At 41.3% G+C, this 18342-nt stretch overlaps 1 protein-coding gene across 1 annotated transcript in view; it reads left to right on the top strand.

Moving 5' to 3' along the window:
• Positions 1-16034, top strand: part of SLC29A3 (solute carrier family 29 member 3) — a 58232-nt gene extending 42198 nt beyond the window's left edge. The window contains exons 3-6 of the mRNA XM_026672838.2: positions 1604-1686; positions 6357-6583; positions 9490-9652; positions 13148-16034. Of these exons, the coding sequence (XP_026528623.1) occupies positions 1604-1686; positions 6357-6583; positions 9490-9652; positions 13148-13808 (1134 nt within the window). The 3' untranslated portion in view covers positions 13809-16034. The remainder of the gene's footprint in view (positions 1-1603; positions 1687-6356; positions 6584-9489; positions 9653-13147) is intronic.
• The last annotated feature ends 2308 nt before the right edge of the window (positions 16035-18342 follow it).

The following is an 18342-nucleotide window of genomic DNA, read 5'->3' as shown; positions in this document are numbered from 1 at the left end:
TACAATTTCTAGGTCACCCAATCTCAATCACTCCAGGTAGCTTTACCTTCTGGTAATGGCCACAGAAGGGGACTTTTTCAAGGATATCATGGCTTTAGTGAGAAGGGTTATACTCCCTCCTCAACACAATATAATCTTCATGATAATCAAGTGGGCACATCTGTAATGAAATTCACAAAAACAAAAGACATTTACTGCATGTTTCCTCAATAAATAAGAGGAAGTTTGCCTCTGAGAGTCTTAAAGCATTGAATTATTCACATTAACTACTGTCTGTGATTCGATGTTTGACTCGGTAGGAGAATATAGTTCTGAATGCAGCTTCAGAACTTCCTGGAAGAAAAGTAAGTTTATTCCAAGCCAATCCCAATGTTGGCAGAATGGCCCCCTCCCCATCTGTAGATCACCATCTCAATGCTGGGATTCACATAGTATGCATTACTGGTCACGGGAATGAGAAGTTCTCCTTTTTCAATTGTGTTGTAGACAGTCACATGATTGACGTTCTACCCAACACCCTATTAATAGTTACTTGGAGGTAGTAGGCGTGCTTCTCAGCTAGAGGTTGGTGGTTTGATCGTTGTGCAACCTCTGCAGTTTCTTGCATTTCTTGGGTCCCGTGGCTTTGGTTTGTGACGGAGAGTTCTGGGTGGAGGTCATAACAGAATAACAGATTTGCAAAGGGACCTTGGAGGTCTTCTAATCCAGCCTCATGCTCAAGCAGAAGACCATGTATCAGGGGTGTCAGACTTGATTTCATTGAACGCCGCATCAGGGTTGTGTTTGACCTCAGGGAGGTGGAGTGGGCGTGGCCAGGGTGGGTGTGCCCAGCTTGATGTCATTCATGTCAGCACTCTGCCAGTGAAAACGGGCTCCCGAGCTCCATTTTTGGCTGCGATGGCCTCCTGCAACCCTCTGCTGGTGAAAATGGAGCTCCAGGGGAGGGGGAACTGGTGTGTGGCCCTCTCGAACTCTGTTTTTGTTGGCAGAGGCGCTGCAGGCCAATTCATCACTGTTTCCAGGGTTGGCCCCACAGGCCAAATCTAATCACCCCCATGGGCTGGATCCAGCCTCTGGGCCTTGAGTTTGACAACCCTGCCTGTCAGCTTTGGAAGCCATATTGAGACCAGACACTTCCACACTGCCACCTTCATGAGCCCTGGGAAAATGGGAAGGGGGAATTTCTCCAAGTTGGGAGACGGATGGTGATTGGGGCATGTGATGGGATGACGGGTGCAGGGGGTGGATTTATCGTTTTTACTTATTGCAAGGAAGCCAGGAACTTTCCGATTCGGGATTCCCCAGATGTGCCAGTTTACTATCCAATTAAACAGAACTTTTGAGAAGATGTGTGTCTCAAGAGTTATTTATTGGAGTGGAGGTTTTCTGGAATGCTGATACCTGCCCTGTATCATTCTGGGCAAATGGCACAAGACCAACGAACGACCCAGAGGGACTTGAACCCACAAATCCCCAGCTCCAGAGGCTGATGCCTTATCCATTAGGCCACTGGGCCCCTCATGCCTTTGTCCCTTTTGCAGCACAATTTCTAAAGCTCTGTTTTGATGCTTTTTGCTTTTTTTTTCCCCCTCCTTCCTCCTAGAATTTCTTTGAAAGCTACATTTCTGTGGCTTCCACTGTGCCTTCGGTCCTGAGCTTGATTGGGAACTTCCTGCTAGTCAACAAGTAAGTGTGATTGCATTAGTGGCCTTACTTTTCCCTCCTCCCCTCTGCCCTGCCTCCTCTGGCCTTGGCTATGCCATGTGCCTCCCCAGGCTGCAGCATTAACACAGCAGTGACTTTAAAAGTCAAGCTAAAAACTCTTGATGAGAAAATGGGCTTACCCAAAAAATCCTCTGCCACAACAGCAAAACTTCTCAAAGTCATAGCGTGTCCTAAATTAAGACAGACCGTATCCAAAATTGTCTAGATGATCATTTTTACTAGGTTAATGGAGGCTGCTCCAAACAGATGTTCTCCGGGGGAACTACAATTCATCACGCTGGGCAATATCAGTAGGAAGGATTGTTAAATGTATGGAAAAGATGAGAATCAGCAAGAACTTAGCAAAGAAGGCAGTGGCCTCAAATTCAGCAGCTCTACGCTGGGCAAAGAGGAAGGAGAGAAAAGCGGGAACCGAGGTCAAGATCTCCTTGCGGACTTAGCTGTCTGCAGTGGCATGGAACTCAAAGAAGTCTTGAGTGCTACTTCAATGGCAACGGACTATTTGAAGGCAGCATAGTTGCTAGCCGTGCAAGCGTGCCTCTCTCATATGTGAAATGAAAGTAGGTCACTGTTTTCGAAGGAGAAGGTGGGATGGAGAGATCAGCACTTCTCTAGTATCCTGGTTCCTGCATGATCCCTGTGCTTTGCAACTTGAAAGGGCGAATGTACAGGGTAGCGCAGGAAAAGGGATGTGGAAAAAAGGTACAAAACCCATAGGCTTCAACGTCTCAGGATTGAGAATTCTATATGAAGCCCCAGAATCCTCTTTTCCATTTCTTTTCTTGCTCTGACACCACTAACTTACATTTTGGCATGAGAATTCTTATCTGCTCAAAAGGACAATCCAAGCCCCACCTTTTAAAATGTCCTTAGGTGTGTTCTAAAGCAGAGGGTATCAAACTCGATTTCATTGAGGGCCGCATCGGGATTGTGTTTGACCTCGGGTGGAGGAGGGGCAGAGTGGGCATGGCCAGCTTGACGCCACTCTTGTCGGGGGCGGCCCAAGCGCTTTGCCAGTGAAAACGGTCTCCGGATCTCCATTTTTGGCTGCAACGGCCTCCTGCAACCTGTGTATGGCCCTCCTGATCTCTGTTTTTGCTGGCAAAGGGTGGCCCCGTGGGTCAGATCTAAGCACCTCACAGGCTGGATCTGCCCCCGCCCCGGGCCTTGAGTTTGACCCCCCCTGTTCTACAGGGATACCGGTCATTTAAGTGAGAAAATGTTGGAATTTGATAGATGATCCCATTAGTTATCTACTTAAGGTCTCCGATCTATTTCAGTTTAAAGCCCAGTCATCTTCTTGCGGCCTTGCCTATTCCCAGATCTAAAACTCTGGAGTTGTGGGTAATTATAATTCAGAACGTCGGCAGGGCACTGGGTTCAGGAGAGTTGCCCTTCAAAGATTCATTCTGGAATTATTACTTTGCTTGCCATATGCAGACTTTGTGTACGTTCAGTAAATTGAGGCTAGGCTTGGCAGGACATTAACAGCAGGCATATCCAACCTTTCTGGCTTTGAGGACCAGTAGGGAAGGGAGAGGGGATGGTTCTGTGCAAGCAGTGCGCGTGTGCATTTACACAAGCAGCGGGTGCACACACCTGCCGCTTGTGCAAATGGAGTTGCACATACTTGTCTGCTGCTTGCACGGCCCAGTTCTGAATGGGCTGTGTGGCCCAGTACTGGGCCATGGCCCAAGGATTAAAGGACACGTCTGTCTTTTTTAAACTATCGTCACCTATCACTGAGGGAACTGGACAAACTTCCCCTAGAGCTCCACTCCTTCTGGGTGGAAATCCTTGATTCTGGACTGCAGTGCTTCTCAACCTTGGTGGCTTTCAGAGGTGCAGACTTCAAATCTCAGAATTCCACCGGCCAGTCGAGGAATTCTGGGAGTTGAAGTCTACACTTCTTTAAGCTGCCAAGGTGAAGAAACATTGCCACATTGAAAGGCATCTTGGTTTCTGGTCCTCTGAGCAGAGGGTGGTATTCAGCCGGTTCTGACCAGTTCTGGAGAACCAGTAGCAGAAATTTTGAGTAGTTTGGAAAACCGGCAAATACCACCTCTGACTGGCCCCGCTCCCATCTATTCTCTGCCTCCCATTGAGTCCCAGCTGATCGGCTGGGTCTTCTTTTGTTTCCCTGCACAGGAGAACGGAGCTGGAAAGCAGGTTAGTGGGGTGGGGAGGGAATGGGGATTTTGCATATCCTTCCCCTGTCATGCCCACCAAGCCACGCCCACAGAGTAGGCGTGTACTAGTAGTAAAAATTTTTGAATCCAATCACTGCCTCTGAGGTTCCGGGAAGGATACTTAATACTGTATTTTTCCACATCTTTACAGAAAAATTGATTGACACAATAAAGGCGTGATATACTGGCTGAAGCCTAGGAATTGATACTGGAGAAAGCCCACACTTACTTAAATGGCATTCTCTGTCAAAAATGCCCCCATTCTCTTAGTTATACTGTGACTATCCTTATTTGCAGAATTCCTTCAATGGAGAATTAAATTATCTGCCCAAATTCCATGAAGTAAAGCTGATCCAGAGACCCGGAACATCTTATATATTCTCTAGCTTGGGAATCCCATTTCACAAAACCCATTATGCTTAATGCGTTACATTTTAAACATAGCATTCATTTATCTTCGGCACATTGTTGATTCTGCCGAGTGGCGCATCCATAATCAATAAGTGTTTTATTATGCTAAGTTTTCAGCATCATAAATACACATGAGCCTGGCTTGCATTTATGGAAATTCCCAGGAAAATTGGTTCCCTGTAGCTTGATTGCCTCCAGAGATTAACTTATGACTACTCCATGCTCCATCCTCCTTAAGGCGCTCCGTGATCATTAAAATGTGACAATAGGTCTGAACTGGATCTCAGGCCTAACTTTTTTTTTTGCAGGATTAAGGTGAGGAAAAAAGTGAGAGGACCTGGGTTGTCCATTAGCATGTCTTTTTGCCCAGGAATAATTCATTTTGTTTGCTTGTTGTACTTCTTTAAAGCTATTTGTTCAAACAGATAGGGTTTGTCAAAAGACGTAGGGTTAGGGAGGCAACATTTCTAGTTTTTGCAGTCTCATGGCATGAAAAAATACTTATGATCCCAATTGAGTCCCATTGCTAAAAAAAGGCCCCATTGTTAAATGTGTCTTCCCCATTTTATGACCTTTTTTTTGCCAGAGCTCTTAAGTTGTTAAGTAAATTATATGGTTTCCCTCATTGAGTTTGCTTGTTGGAAGCCAGCTGGGAAAGTTACAAATGATGACAGTGCAGTGGCCATAAATACATGCCAATTGCCAGCCACCCAAATTTTGACCACGGGGATGCTGCAACGATCATAAGTTTTCAAACTGGTTGTAAGTCACTTTTTGTAACTTTGAGTGGTCACTAAACGAATAGTTGTAAGTCGAGGACCATCTTCAAACATTGATAGATATAAACCACATACACCAAAGCTCTATTCTAAATCATTTTCCAGATAGGTCTTTTCTTTTTTATTTTTCTTCTTATCGTCATTCTACTTTCATTTTCGTTTCTTTCCTCTCCTGTCCATTTCCCCCTGGATCCACTTTGGACAGTACTGCCCAAGATGATCTTTTCCACATTTAGAACTTCCTAACTGGGATTTCTTCTTTCTAGCTGTTTAACTTCCTTTTAAGTGTTTTGAAAATTTTCACTGGGAAAAGCAGCAGCACATATGTAGAAGCTAAGAATGTTTAATTTGTAGAGAAGGACATTTAATTTGAAGTACAAAGGCTGCATTCAGTCATTTGGCATTTCTTAATTAAGCATATGAAAGAGAAAATCTGTGTGCTGTTTATCCATGGCATCTAATTTCTTAGCCTTTTTGTCCTACCACATTCAGCCTCATTCTTTCTACCCTGTATCTTTCCCAGGATAAAAATTTAATACTTCTGTTAGCTTCTGAATAGCACAGAGGCCTTCAGTGAAAAGACACATGTTCTGACCTGATAACAGAACTGGAACCAAGCAATTTTTGGTTGGTTGGCTTCTTTTGTCAGAGATGCTCGCCACTTATTTGATTACGGTGCTGCAATTCTTCAATATCTGTGTCAGGATTCCAGCAGTTGCCCTAATTAAATCATGAGCCTCCAGCCCAAACTTCAAAACCTATAATGAATTTATTAGGAGCAAACATGTCGGCAGGACCTGGTTGAAGCCGATTCTGAGACACGTAATTCACTGTCACCCTTGACCCTGGTTTCCCCCCACCGCTTTGGGTGCATCATAATTTATATTCTCCAACAAAAAAATGTCCATAGCTAAGAGTCATCAATCATGTTCTCCAATGAGAGATTTACGCAGCAGAAACTCTAGTCGCCTAGTGACAATCTTGCAAGTTATGAATGGAATGCACTTGTGATTCCAAACTGCTGCACTGCTCTTTCTAACTCCTTCCCCCCCACTTTCTGTTGGCAACTATAAAACGAGCATAGAAATGTTTTGTGAGTTGACAATCTGTTAATATCCATTAATTTCTCCCCTGGCCATTTCAAAGCAAAGGAGCTTTTACTGAGGTATAAATATAATCTCAGGACTGGGGAGAATCTTAGGGGATGTTTGTTAACAGACCACCCACCAACTCATTTGTTTCTTTTTTCCAGGGTTTCTGTCAACGTCCGAATACTCTCCTCCTTGGCTGTCATGCTGGCCAGTTTTCTGGTGATTACAGTGCTGGTCAAAGTGGACACATCAGCTTGGACACTGTGGTTTTTTATCATCACTGTTGTTTGTGTGGCCGTCATCAGCAGTGCTGCCACCATCTTCATCAGTAGCATCTTTGGCTTGTCAGGATCTTTTCCCATGAGGAATTCCCAGGCACTGATTTCAGGTTTGCTGTTAGTTTTTTCTTTTTTAAAAAATATGCTTAAATAGATTGGTTATTATAGGAGCTTGGCGGGATTCTTCTAGTACTGTGTCCTGTGGTGATAGTTGGATTAACATTTGCACTGAGGGTTTTGTCCATGTGAGATGATGTGACAATTATTTCAATCTCTGTGACATTTTTTTAACCTAGTGTGATGACCCGGGGCGTGGCACAAAGGCAAAACAGTCACATAAGTAAGAAAAGTCCCTTTAATACCTCCAACTTTGCCCCCAATGTCCAGGTTACTTTCAGCTGGAGAAAAAACTCTCCCAAGAATAGTCTTTAAGTGGAGGAAATTCCATCCGAAAACAAAGTACATACAACCTGTAATAAAAATCCACACAAACCACGCTGCAGCAATTAACTGGACAGGGCAGGATAAGAAATTGCAGATTTCAAAGGCCAACAAAACACACACAGTTGGGAAGATACCAGGAACCCAGATAAGCCTCGACAAAACAAGATAATACACAATTTGTTTCCAACAAGTTTCTGTGCGCAAACTCCCTTTTTAAACACTGTGTTCCCAGCTTCAGCTAATGAAGGGAATCAGGGCCCTTTCCTCCACCGTAAGCACAAGACTCACGTTGCTCCATTCTCCGTTCCTCCCTGCATGCCCTAGGATGAAGAGGGGCTGGATCTTCCTCTGAATTCCCTCTGCCTTTCTCTACCTCTCCCCTGCTCTGCCCAGCAGGACTGTGCCCTTCCCCAATTACTTCCACAGCCAATGGAGCCACACTCCCACTCCCTGTCAGCTGCTCGGCCTCCCGCTCAGAATCAGATTCTGACAGGGGCATGACACCTAGATGACTTGTGCAATAGAATGAAGGGATGTTTAAAATAAAATTTATGTTAAGAGGTCATCTTTTTCTTTTTTTCTTACTCTCTCATTCTGTGCCATTTCTTTTGGTGCGGTTTAACTTTTTTACAGGTATGGGTAGTCCTCAACGTATGGCTGTAATGAAGCCTGCCATTATGATGGTTGTTAAGTGAGGCACCCATGTAATCGCCTCAGGGTTTGGGGGGCTCTGGGAGGCCTTGTGCACCCCCTGGTCCACCTGCCTCAGACCTCCCCAAGCCTTCTTCACCCCCTGAGGTACCCTGTGCTCCTCTTTGCCCCTCTTGGAGTCCCAAACAGGCCTTGGGCTTGCTAACCAGATCCCCACAGGTACCCTGTAGGTTGTGTGGTGCCATCTGAGAAGCAGGTGCAATTTCAGAGCAGCCCCAACTCATTGCGGTCGCTCCCCAAATGGCGCCCACTTCGTGGATTGAGCCACATGGCCTAGGGATGGCGACAGGCAGAATGACCTGCTCTCCTTCACCAGCATGATCTCCAAAGCTTCCAGAAGGAGATCTCTAGTAAAAGGTGAGCGATTGGAGAGGGGCAAGAAGGTGTGGGACCTGGCAGGGTAGGTCCCTGCAGTGGGTCATAAGGGCTTATCCACCCAAATTTTGTTCACGTGACTATGGGGCACTGCAGGAACCATAACTTCAAAACCAAGTCATAAGTATTTTGGAGGGAGGTGGATATAACTTTGAACAGTCACTAAAGGCCAGTCCTCATCCAAAGACTGACTACCTGCACTGAAACAAAACATTTGCATTCAGCTCCATATTTGTTTATATTTTGAGGTGGCGGGGAAAAAACTTGAAGCTTTTCATTGTCTTATTTGGTATTCACATTAACGCTCATCTCCATAACTGATGAGTTCCAAGTTTGCAGGTATGAATGATGAGTCCCCTTGAGGTTTATCAAGGATGGATGGCACTGGAAATGCAATCTGAGAATTTAAAAAATGTGGGGGAAGAAAGGAAAAGACAAAAATCAATACAGAGATTTTTTTATTTTTTTACTTTTGTTCCTGGACGGCAGAAACAAAAGTAGTTAAGGTTGAGCTTGGTGGAGATTTTCACCACAACCCTTTTTGGAAGCCTTCCAACATTTAATCATACATTATCATGAATTTATTTTATTATGACTATAAAATGGAAAGTCATACGTTGTGCTAATAAACCTTTGCATTGTATACTTAAACATCTTTTTGACAAAAATGGAAGGTCAAAGGACATAAGACCAGCCTAATAAGCGATGATATTTCTGTTTGCATATATTTGATCCAAAGAGCTAAAGTTAATATATATATTTTTAACATGTTGAACTCTTGGTTATCTATCACTTTCCTTTACAGATTTGTCACCCAAATATGGCTGGTAATCTCAAGATTTTGAAAATAATGTTGCCTTTTTATTTCCCCAGAAATAGTTTTTTTCCAGTCTCCTCAGAGGTGATTTTTGAAATTCCCACAAGATTCAAAAATAGTTTGCTTTTTATAGCTAGGGAGTTCCACTACTCTGGTATTAGATAAATGAATTTATCTTACTTTTTGATATATTTAATCCCTCTACATATGTTATCTTGGGTTAAAAGCAACATTAGTTAATGTGTGCATGTTTTCATTACTCAAATTGTACAGTTGTTATTTATGCATGTGTGTGTATGTGCCACCTTGCTGATGAGCAATTAAGAAAACTGTATGAACTTAAAAATCACCTTACATCCACATTTATGGAGTGACAAGGGAACACATAGTATAGTAAATTGGAACAAAAGAAAGTACACAAATTCATTATGGGCATAATAAACTAAAACTTCAGAATTCCAGGCAAAATGTCTAACCAGGATCAAAACTGGGATTACGGTTTCTAGCTCCATTTCAATCTCTTGCTCCTCGATTTCATCGTCTCCAATTTGGGCTGCCAAGCAGATTCTCATTCAACACGTTTCGTTTTGACTAACCCAGCATTGTCTGGAATTTATTTCATTGACATTTGCTCCTCTTCTTCCTCATCCCCATAACCTCATCACATAGGTCAGGCCATGGGAGGAACGGTGAGTGCCTTGGCATCAGTGGTGGATCTGGCAGCAGCATCAGAAGTCACAAACAGTGCTCTGGCCTACTTCCTGTTCGGGGATGTCTTCATTGTTTTGTGCATTGTGATGTATCTGATTCTTCCCAAGCTGGAATACGCCAGGTAACAACCATTGTCCTGTGAGATCATTAATCAGCCAGATGTTTAAGGATTAGGCTCTAAAATATTCAGCTCTGGATGTCACGAGGCTGCCTTTTCATGAAAGCCCTTCCTATTATAGCTAGGGAGAGTGCTAGGCAGTGCCTCTGCTGCTTCTGTTTCCCTTTTCTCTCCCCAGGCTCATCAATGCAATCTTGGAATGAAAGTGCATGATATATTACAAGTTGCATTCTTTCCTTTTTCTTCCCCGACCCAAAAAAACCCCAGATCCATACAATCTGGTAGGGATACAGTGTCAATATTAAATGAACCCCAGTTTCAGTATCACTTGTGTTCCTGATGGTAGGGGTGGCCACCAGTCTTAAAACTCTGGAGCACAGTCTGTCTGGGTCTTCTAACAGAACTTGGCTTTGGCTTTTATAGATCGGCTGTTATCTTTCTTCCCTGCGCAAGGAGAAAAACCTAGCCATCCTTAACTGATCTTGGAAGCTAAACGCATTTAGCTCTGGTTAGTTATTTTGATAAAGGACCATGAAAGTATTCCACAGCTGTGGGATTGAACTAGAAAGTTGGCAGGAAAAAAACCACGTTGAAAAGAACGGAAAAACTACTTTTCAAGGCTGGCAAGGAAAGGATGCAGATTAAGTGCCAGGATTGGAGCTAGATTCGAGGATGACTTTTCTCTTTTTTTTTCTTTTTTAATTATCCCTCTTGTTGCTGCTATTGATTTGTTTGCAGTGTAACATGGTTGGCAGCTCTTTCTTAAGGCCTCTTTCTGAGGCTTTTCTGGCACATTTTCCAGAATTTGAAAATAACAAGTTCATGGTCTTTTACGCAATTGAGCAACTCAGTTGAATTTGATTACCGTCCAATCCATGGTTCTTCAGATCTTATAAATTCTGTGTCCCATAATTCATAATCAGTTTGCCCAAGAAGACATCAATTTGAATTATAGTCCCACACACTTAGCTTAGACAAAATTGTTCTCTGAGGTGGTATGGGAAGCATTTCAAACTTCCTCTGTAATTTGGCAAAGAAGCAATGTTTTCTCATGGATTAAGATCCATGCAATGCTTCTGTCAAAGTTTCATTCTTTAGATATAATTTTAAACTTGGACATGCTGTGAAAATAGTTCCCCAAAGTTGTGGTAGTCTGTTCTTAAATAAGTAAAAGGTTGAAGGGTTTTCCCCTTCTCATCCATGAAAAAACAGTTTTGTAATTTGGGAGAGACTTAAGAAGTATCATCAAGGCTTCTGTAGAATCCAGTTTCCTACTTGGTCCAAAGAGTTAAATTAAAGCAAACCCCAAACATGGCAGTCCACTCTGCATAAAAACATTCAGCAAAGTAGAACATCCGACCTCTTTGGTAATTGGTTCCTTTGTTAAATTGTTCTTCCTGTTAGGTAGTTTTCTGCTGAATTCTGCCTTCCTGAAACATGTCATGTCCTCCATTAGAGATGAGATCAAGAACGGCTTTGGGGAACAGCCATAGAGCTGCAGAATTTGTAAGTCACTAATATTGAGTACTGGCTCAATAGCAATAACTGCAACAGGGAGTCCTAGTGGACAACCTCTTAAATATGAGCCAGCAGTGTGCTGCAGCTGCTAAAAAGCCAACACAGTCCTAGGCTGCATTAACAGAGGGATGGAATCAAGATCACATGAAATGTTAGTACTGTTTTATAAGGCACTAACTGATACTCATGCTTCATGACAAAACTTTGTTATTGGACTATGCAGGAGAAATTGGTTCACCATCTGTTGGCTCAGTGGTGGTCGGTGATTGAAGCACATAAGGGAATATCACTCCCGCTGCCTTGAGTCCAGAAGCAGTTCCATAGGTGGAAGGTGTATTTTGGTGAGGAACTGACGTTTAGTACTGTAAGGAGCCCCAGACTGCTCCTGAGTGAAGGAGTGGAATGTCTGCCAATTTGAACTGAGGTAACAGAATGTGAGGTAACTGGCAGTTGGAACAGAGTTCTTTTCAGGTGGGGAGGGGGAGTAGAACTCCTTAGCATCAGAGCGTGTTAATTACTGTATAAGAAATAGTAATGCTCTAACGGTCATTTCAAAAAATCCTTTCTCAACTAGCACCTAGAAGCCAAGAGGAACATACGTGCCAAATTTCAAGTTTGTAGGTTCAGCTTTGTTCTGGAGATTTCATGATGAGTGAGTGATGTGTGTGTGTGTGTATATATATATGTGTATGTATGTATGTATGTATGTATATATATATATATATATATATATATATATATATGTATGTATGTATGTATGTATGTATGTATGTATGTATGTATGTATGTATGTATATGTATATGTATATGTATATATGTATATATGTATATATGTATATATGATATATATATATGTGGATCTTTGGTTATTGTTTCTCGCATAAGATTGGAAGTATCTAGGCAACGGCGATGAAGTCTCATTCATCATCTCAGGCTTGTGTCTTGGCTCTGTCCTTCTCAGAATCCTGAGAAGGACAGAGCCGAAGACACAAGCCTGAAGATGATGAATGAGACTTCATCAAACGTTGCCTAGATACTTCCAATCTTACGCGGAGAAAACCCGAATAACCAAAGATCCACATACAAATACCCGCGAGAACCTCAGAAATATATATATATATATATATATATATATATATATATATATATATATATATATATATATATATGTGTGTGTGTGTGTGTGTGTGTGTGTGTGTGTGTTTTCTTAATTTTTCATGGGTACACTATACAGAAGCCTGATGATGGCAGATGAGATTCTGCCGAAACATTGCTACAACTTTAAAAGCACAACTACAATGACGTGGGAAAATAGAACAAAGCTAGAATAGATAGATAGATAGATAGATAGATAGATAGATAGATAGATGATAGATAGATAAGGTAAGACCACACATGGAATATTGCATCCAATTTTGGTTGCCACAATATAAAAAAAGATGCTGAAACTGAAAAGAGGACAGAGAAGAGCAACAAAGATGATTAGGGGACTAGGGGTGACATGATAGCAGTGTCCCAATATTTAAGGGGCTGCCACAAAGAAGAGGGGGAAGGGGGTCAACCTATTTTCCAAAGCACCAGAAAGCAAGACAAGAAACAATGGAGGGAAACTAATCAAGGAGAGAACTTAGAACTAAGGAGAAGTTTCCTGTTGCAATTTACCCTTGGAATGGCCTGCCTACAGAAGTTGTGGGTGCTCCATCACAGGAAGCTTTTAAGGAGAGGCTGGACAGCCATTTGTCCAAAATAGTCTTGGATCTCCTGCTTGAGCAGTGGGTTGGACTAGAAGACCTTCAAGGTCCCTTTCAAACTCTGTTATTCTATTACAGAATGAGAAGTAACTGAACGACTGAACAAACAGCAACATGAACCAATGAGCTCCTTTCCATCCCCTAATTTTCCTATCTCGATTTCAATTTTGATTTTTCTATTGGTTTGCTTTTCTCTGACTATTTTCCCCTCCCCCACATCCTCTTTCAGGTATTATACTGCAACGTTCTCACCAAATGCTTTGCCCAGCAATTGCTTGGAGGAAGAGGACATGGCAGCAGATAATCCCAGCCCGCTCTTGCCAAACAGAAACTATACTGATAAAATCCCTCCTCTGTGGCTCATCTTGCAGAAGATCGGCATGTTAGGTTTCTGCGTCTTCTATGTCTACTTCATCTCGATCACCATTTTCCCTGCAGTCTCGTCCAGCATCGAGTCTGTAAACAAGTTCTCAGGGAGCCCATGGACAAATAAATACTTCACACCTCTCACTAGTTTCCTTCTGTACAATTTTGCTGACTGGTGCGGACGGCAGATCACCGCGTGGGTCCAGGTTCCTGGACCACAAAGCAAGTGGCTACCAACCATGATTCTGCTGAGAACTTTGTTCATCCCCGTTTTCATGTTATGCAACTTTCAGCCGCGCGCGCACATTGCAAAAGTCGCCTTTGCCCATGATGTGTACCCGATGGTGTTTATCGTGGCCCTAGGACTCAGCAATGGCTACCTGAGTACATTATCGATTATATATGGTCCCAAAGTCACTGTGAAGGAACTGTCGGAGGCAGCAGGAGTGTTGATGATGCTCTTCATGCAGGTGGGGTTAGCTCTAGGATCAGGTTTCTCGGTTCTTGTTGTCCATCTCATATAGATGGGAGATTTCAAGCCACTTTTGGAATGTCACTTCCACAAGGACATTGCGAAAAAAAGGCAAATCGCAAACACGGGCCAATCACTGAAGTATTCCAATTCTTTTTCTGGCCTTTGGTTGTGCAGAAAAAGCTTGGAGAAACACCACGAAATGCAGAAGTGAAACTCAAAAGTATTTTTGAAGGTCTCGGTTGTGTGCTTTTCTTTTTTTGCAAATGAGGTTTTATTTTACTTAGCAATACGACTCCTGTATCTTCGCAGGTTTATAACATGGAAGCTCTTGTGTTTTTCCTAGGGAGATGAAGGAATTACATTCTAGTTTCCAATGTTCTTACTAACATCCATCCTTTAAATTATTCAAAATAATATACATCCATTTGGAGAATTCTGCAAAGGGATCAATAACTCACTGACTACCTTTCAGTGTACGTTTCACATGGCCTTTCTTAAGAGAAATATGCCTGTAGTACAGTGTCTGTTAAACAGTTTAAAAATATAACAAATGCAGATCAAATAAGAAGGATTCCCAAAAGCTTTTCATATGAAGGGTAGCTGAGAAATAATTTTGGTTGAGGAACACGTACCCTTAACCAATAAATCTTTGCTGCATATTTTTCAAGGGTAAATTTGCAAGAGTGAGTGCCAAATGAAGTTAAAGAGAGATTAAAATGGGACCAACCAGGATTTTTCATTCATTCTACCCTTACATTCCACCCTTATGTATCCTGGATGAAATTGATAGGAATTGTAGTATATGCAATACACACACACACACACACATCATTGGACAAGAACATTAGCACATCAGATATTAGGAACTCCTTCTTTAATGTCAGTTGTTGTTAGATTCATTTCTGTTTTGCAATCTGGCTGTTATGAATCTCTGCTATTCAGAAAAGAGGACCACAACACAACGTGACTTAATCAAATTAAGGCATTGGGTAGTAGATTTGCTACTTTGCTATTAATTTTTACTTATTTAAGGCTAAAAATAGCTTTTATTTTTACATTGAAGTGTAATCCTTTACAGAACCCAAGTAGGGCAACCAGATTGCAAACATCTGAATGACCGCTGAATAACAGCAAAGCATGAGTGTTTTCTATGTCTGTTTGCTGCCATCTCACGTTCATTCAGGGGTTTGCAGACCAGATGGGAGTAATGCTATCTTAAGTTCCTTTGATGGCAAATATTTCATTTTTACATTCTTGAGTAAGCATTAAGCAATAAAAGCACTTTCTTTGGATTTCACTACATACACTTTTTCACACATTGTAATTTCTGACGAATATTACATTTGTGTATAGAGGAAAAGTCACTCTGTATAATGGCCAGTGTCTTTGGAAATTCTCAGTCATCCAGATCATGGTTGTCCCAAAGGTGATTTTTCAAAAGGCAACTCGACTTTCTTTGTTTCTGCTTGAAGATATTTCACTTCTCATCCAAGAAGGTTCTTCAGTTCTGGCTGAACTGAAGGAGAATGAGAAGTGAAACGTCTTCAAGCAAAAACAAAGAAAGTCCAGTTGCCTTTTGAAAAAGCACCATTGGTACTACAATGGCCAGTGTAACAAATCTATAAACTTCTATCAGCCTGGAAACAGGGAGAGAAAAATGATTGTGCTGATCAGATTTGATGATATATACAGTCAATATCCTTGTATGAAATCTGCACGTGTGAAGTAAGTGGATTGGATGATTGAGGAAAATGTGAAGCATCGTTTTTAATATAGGTCTGTAGTCATGAAGTATAATTTCTGTCCCGTTTTCTTCCTAAAACCTGTCTACAGAGATTTTCGACCATGCAAATTTTACACAAATGCATCCAACTTCTAAAAGAACAATATAATCTCAGTGGCATCCTGCCACCACCTCATCTAGACTTTGCATAATCAGATCTTTCCAGATATGTGAGGTTTGTAAATCCATGAGTTGCAGCTTGCATAATTCTCTATAAGGTCAGTAGCCCGGTACATCTGGAGGACAATACAGTGTGGAAAGCTGATGTAAACGATGCTTTGTATAAGATTCTATTGTCTAGCTTGTTTGTAAATGCACTCGTCTCTTTTTCAGTTTTGGAGCTTGCATTGGAAATGTATTTCTACCCCATTGGTCAAGATTTAATTTGGGGGGGGGAATTGTTAATTCCAAAACATGGTACAATATAATGTAAGTCTGGGGACTGGTATGTTTGTTGTGATATAACAAGTATTGAAAAGATTTTAAACTGGTCGTCTTGTCGTTTTTCCCCTTATTTATTTAATTTATTTTATTAGATATATATGAAAGAATATAGAAATAGGAAATAATAAGCCGACATGATTGAGAACATGATTGACTTCCCGAAGTGAGCATCCATGATTAAGTTTAGGTTCACTAGTAATGCATACCGAGTCTAGCTGAATAAGTATTTAAAAATAAATATGCCCAGATGTGAATAGAATATTTACTAGGCGTATGATGGAGAAGAAACAGCTGTATGGTTTGTGATAGGCTTTTGCATAAACTCTGGAAATTGTAAGAGAATACAATTAGAAAATCTTTCGCTCTCTGCTGCCGGGATTTATGACATTGGCAGAGTAGTTTTAAATAGTCTCAACTTTCATTAGCTTTTCCATTCAGAAAACTGCAAAGAGTAGGAATGGAAGAATAGCCTTGATGGATAGTACCAAAGATTATTTTAGTCTAGTATTTTATTTTTCACGGAGGCAAACTAAATACCTCTTGGGTGCTTCCAAGTAGGAGGTGAAATGCGATCCTCTCTTGCTTCCTTGCAGCTAATACGAGGGGGTCACGCCCCACAACCAGAGGTAACATCAGATTAATACTCTTTAATAAAACTGTCGTCCATTAATGTATCCAGTTCCTTTCAAATCATCATAATCTGAGGTCCACAAGTTAATTGCTTAGTGTGAAGAAATTAACAGGTTAACAGAGTTGGAAGGGACCTTGTACGTCATCTAATCTAACACCCACCCACCCAAGCAGAAGGTCCTACACCATTTCTGACAAATGGAAGTCCAGTCTCTTCTGGAAATTATTTCATTTGTTCTAAACCTGCTGTCCCTGAGCTCTCCCATTGTAACTCCAAGATTGGTTTATTACAGTCAGACTTCACGAGTGTACTATATTTGTAAAGTTAGTGAGGTTCTTCAAAGATGCATTGCTTTAAATTTTAATCATGTTTATGTTTACATTAATAGAATTTTGCAAAACTCTGAAAGTATTCCTCCCCTCCTTTTCTTTTACCTTCTGGAAAATTAGGGAGGGTCCTTTATGAAATGCTTGCCACTCATCTCCTCCTTCTTTTACATTCTGGCTGTCCAATCAATAGCTCTTCTTCCTGTCTCCCAAAGTTGTACCCATGTACTGTTAGAGAGGTTGACTAATTACAGTTTAAAGCAGTGGTCCCAAACTTGGCAACTTTAAGACTTGTGGACTTCAACTCCCACAATTCTCCCAAAATTCTCCAGCCAGCCAGAGTTGAAGTCTACAAGTCTTAAAGTTGCCAAATTTGGAGACTTCTGGTTTAAAGAGATTTTTTGGAGCTCTTCACAATCTGCTTTGGCTTTCACTTCCCCGAATAATTTAGTATCATTTATGAATTTGGCCAACTCATTGCTTACTCCCTAAGGTAAGTCACTCGGGAGCATCTGATCTATATACACTTTGAAGCTTGTGAGTTTGTGCGTTTACACAGAAGAACATTATTTCAGGGTGGGGTTTTGGTTTTTTTTGGCTGTGGTTTTTATTCATGCCCCTATCCTTTTTAGGTGTAGATAAAGGAAAGTTCTGTGCTATTCTTTCATTCCCAAATAAAAACATAGCAAAATATAAGCGCATATATTTCCTTTCCCCTTTCAACTTAAACAGCAAAATAGGGGAAGTCTACAAAAAAATGTAGAAGTTGTCAGAGAAAAAGCTGTAGTGAGAAAGAACAAACCAAATGGACCCAAAAGGAAAAGGGATCAGAATAGAATAGAAGAAAAAGAAACTTAGGATACTACAAAGGGTTAAATTCACCAGACAAATATCTCCCAAGGATCAGGTGATCTTAAAAAGTATTGCCTTTCTCTGGCAAAGAGACCTTTAGCCATTTGCACACACACACACGCACATACACACACACACAAAACAAGAACCTAGCTTTTTTTAGTTCTTACCAGCTGATTGTTAGTTGACCAACTCTCTTTTCCCAGCCAACAGGTTTGGAGGAAAACTTCATATTGGTAAGTATAGTTATGAATAATTGCTTTTTGGAAATACGTTTATGATTTCTCCCATAATGGTCATTATGTATTATGATGGAAAGGAATTTGTAACACAAAGAGGAAATGGTTGAATAGGATGAACTTGAGGACAAACATAGAAGACTCCTGCGAGTAAATCATAAGGAAAAGGATGTTGCAGGAGGGAAGAGTTGGTTATCTTGGGTTTGTGGAAAAGATGGATAATTCTTCCCTATTTCTCATCAGTTTTCAAGTACAATGTGAAAAATATTCTGCCTCTGTGACAATCTTGCAATGTAGTATCTACTTCA

The sequence above is a fragment of the Notechis scutatus genome, chromosome 4 (assembly GCF_049901735.1).
Source record: "Notechis scutatus isolate UNSWTSFEM ecotype Mainland chromosome 4, rNotScu1.2, whole genome shotgun sequence".
Classification (NCBI taxonomy): Eukaryota; Metazoa; Chordata; class Lepidosauria; order Squamata; family Elapidae; genus Notechis; species Notechis scutatus.
The sequence above is the reverse complement of the archived record's forward strand: the minus strand, read 5'-3'. Positions and strand labels throughout refer to the sequence as shown.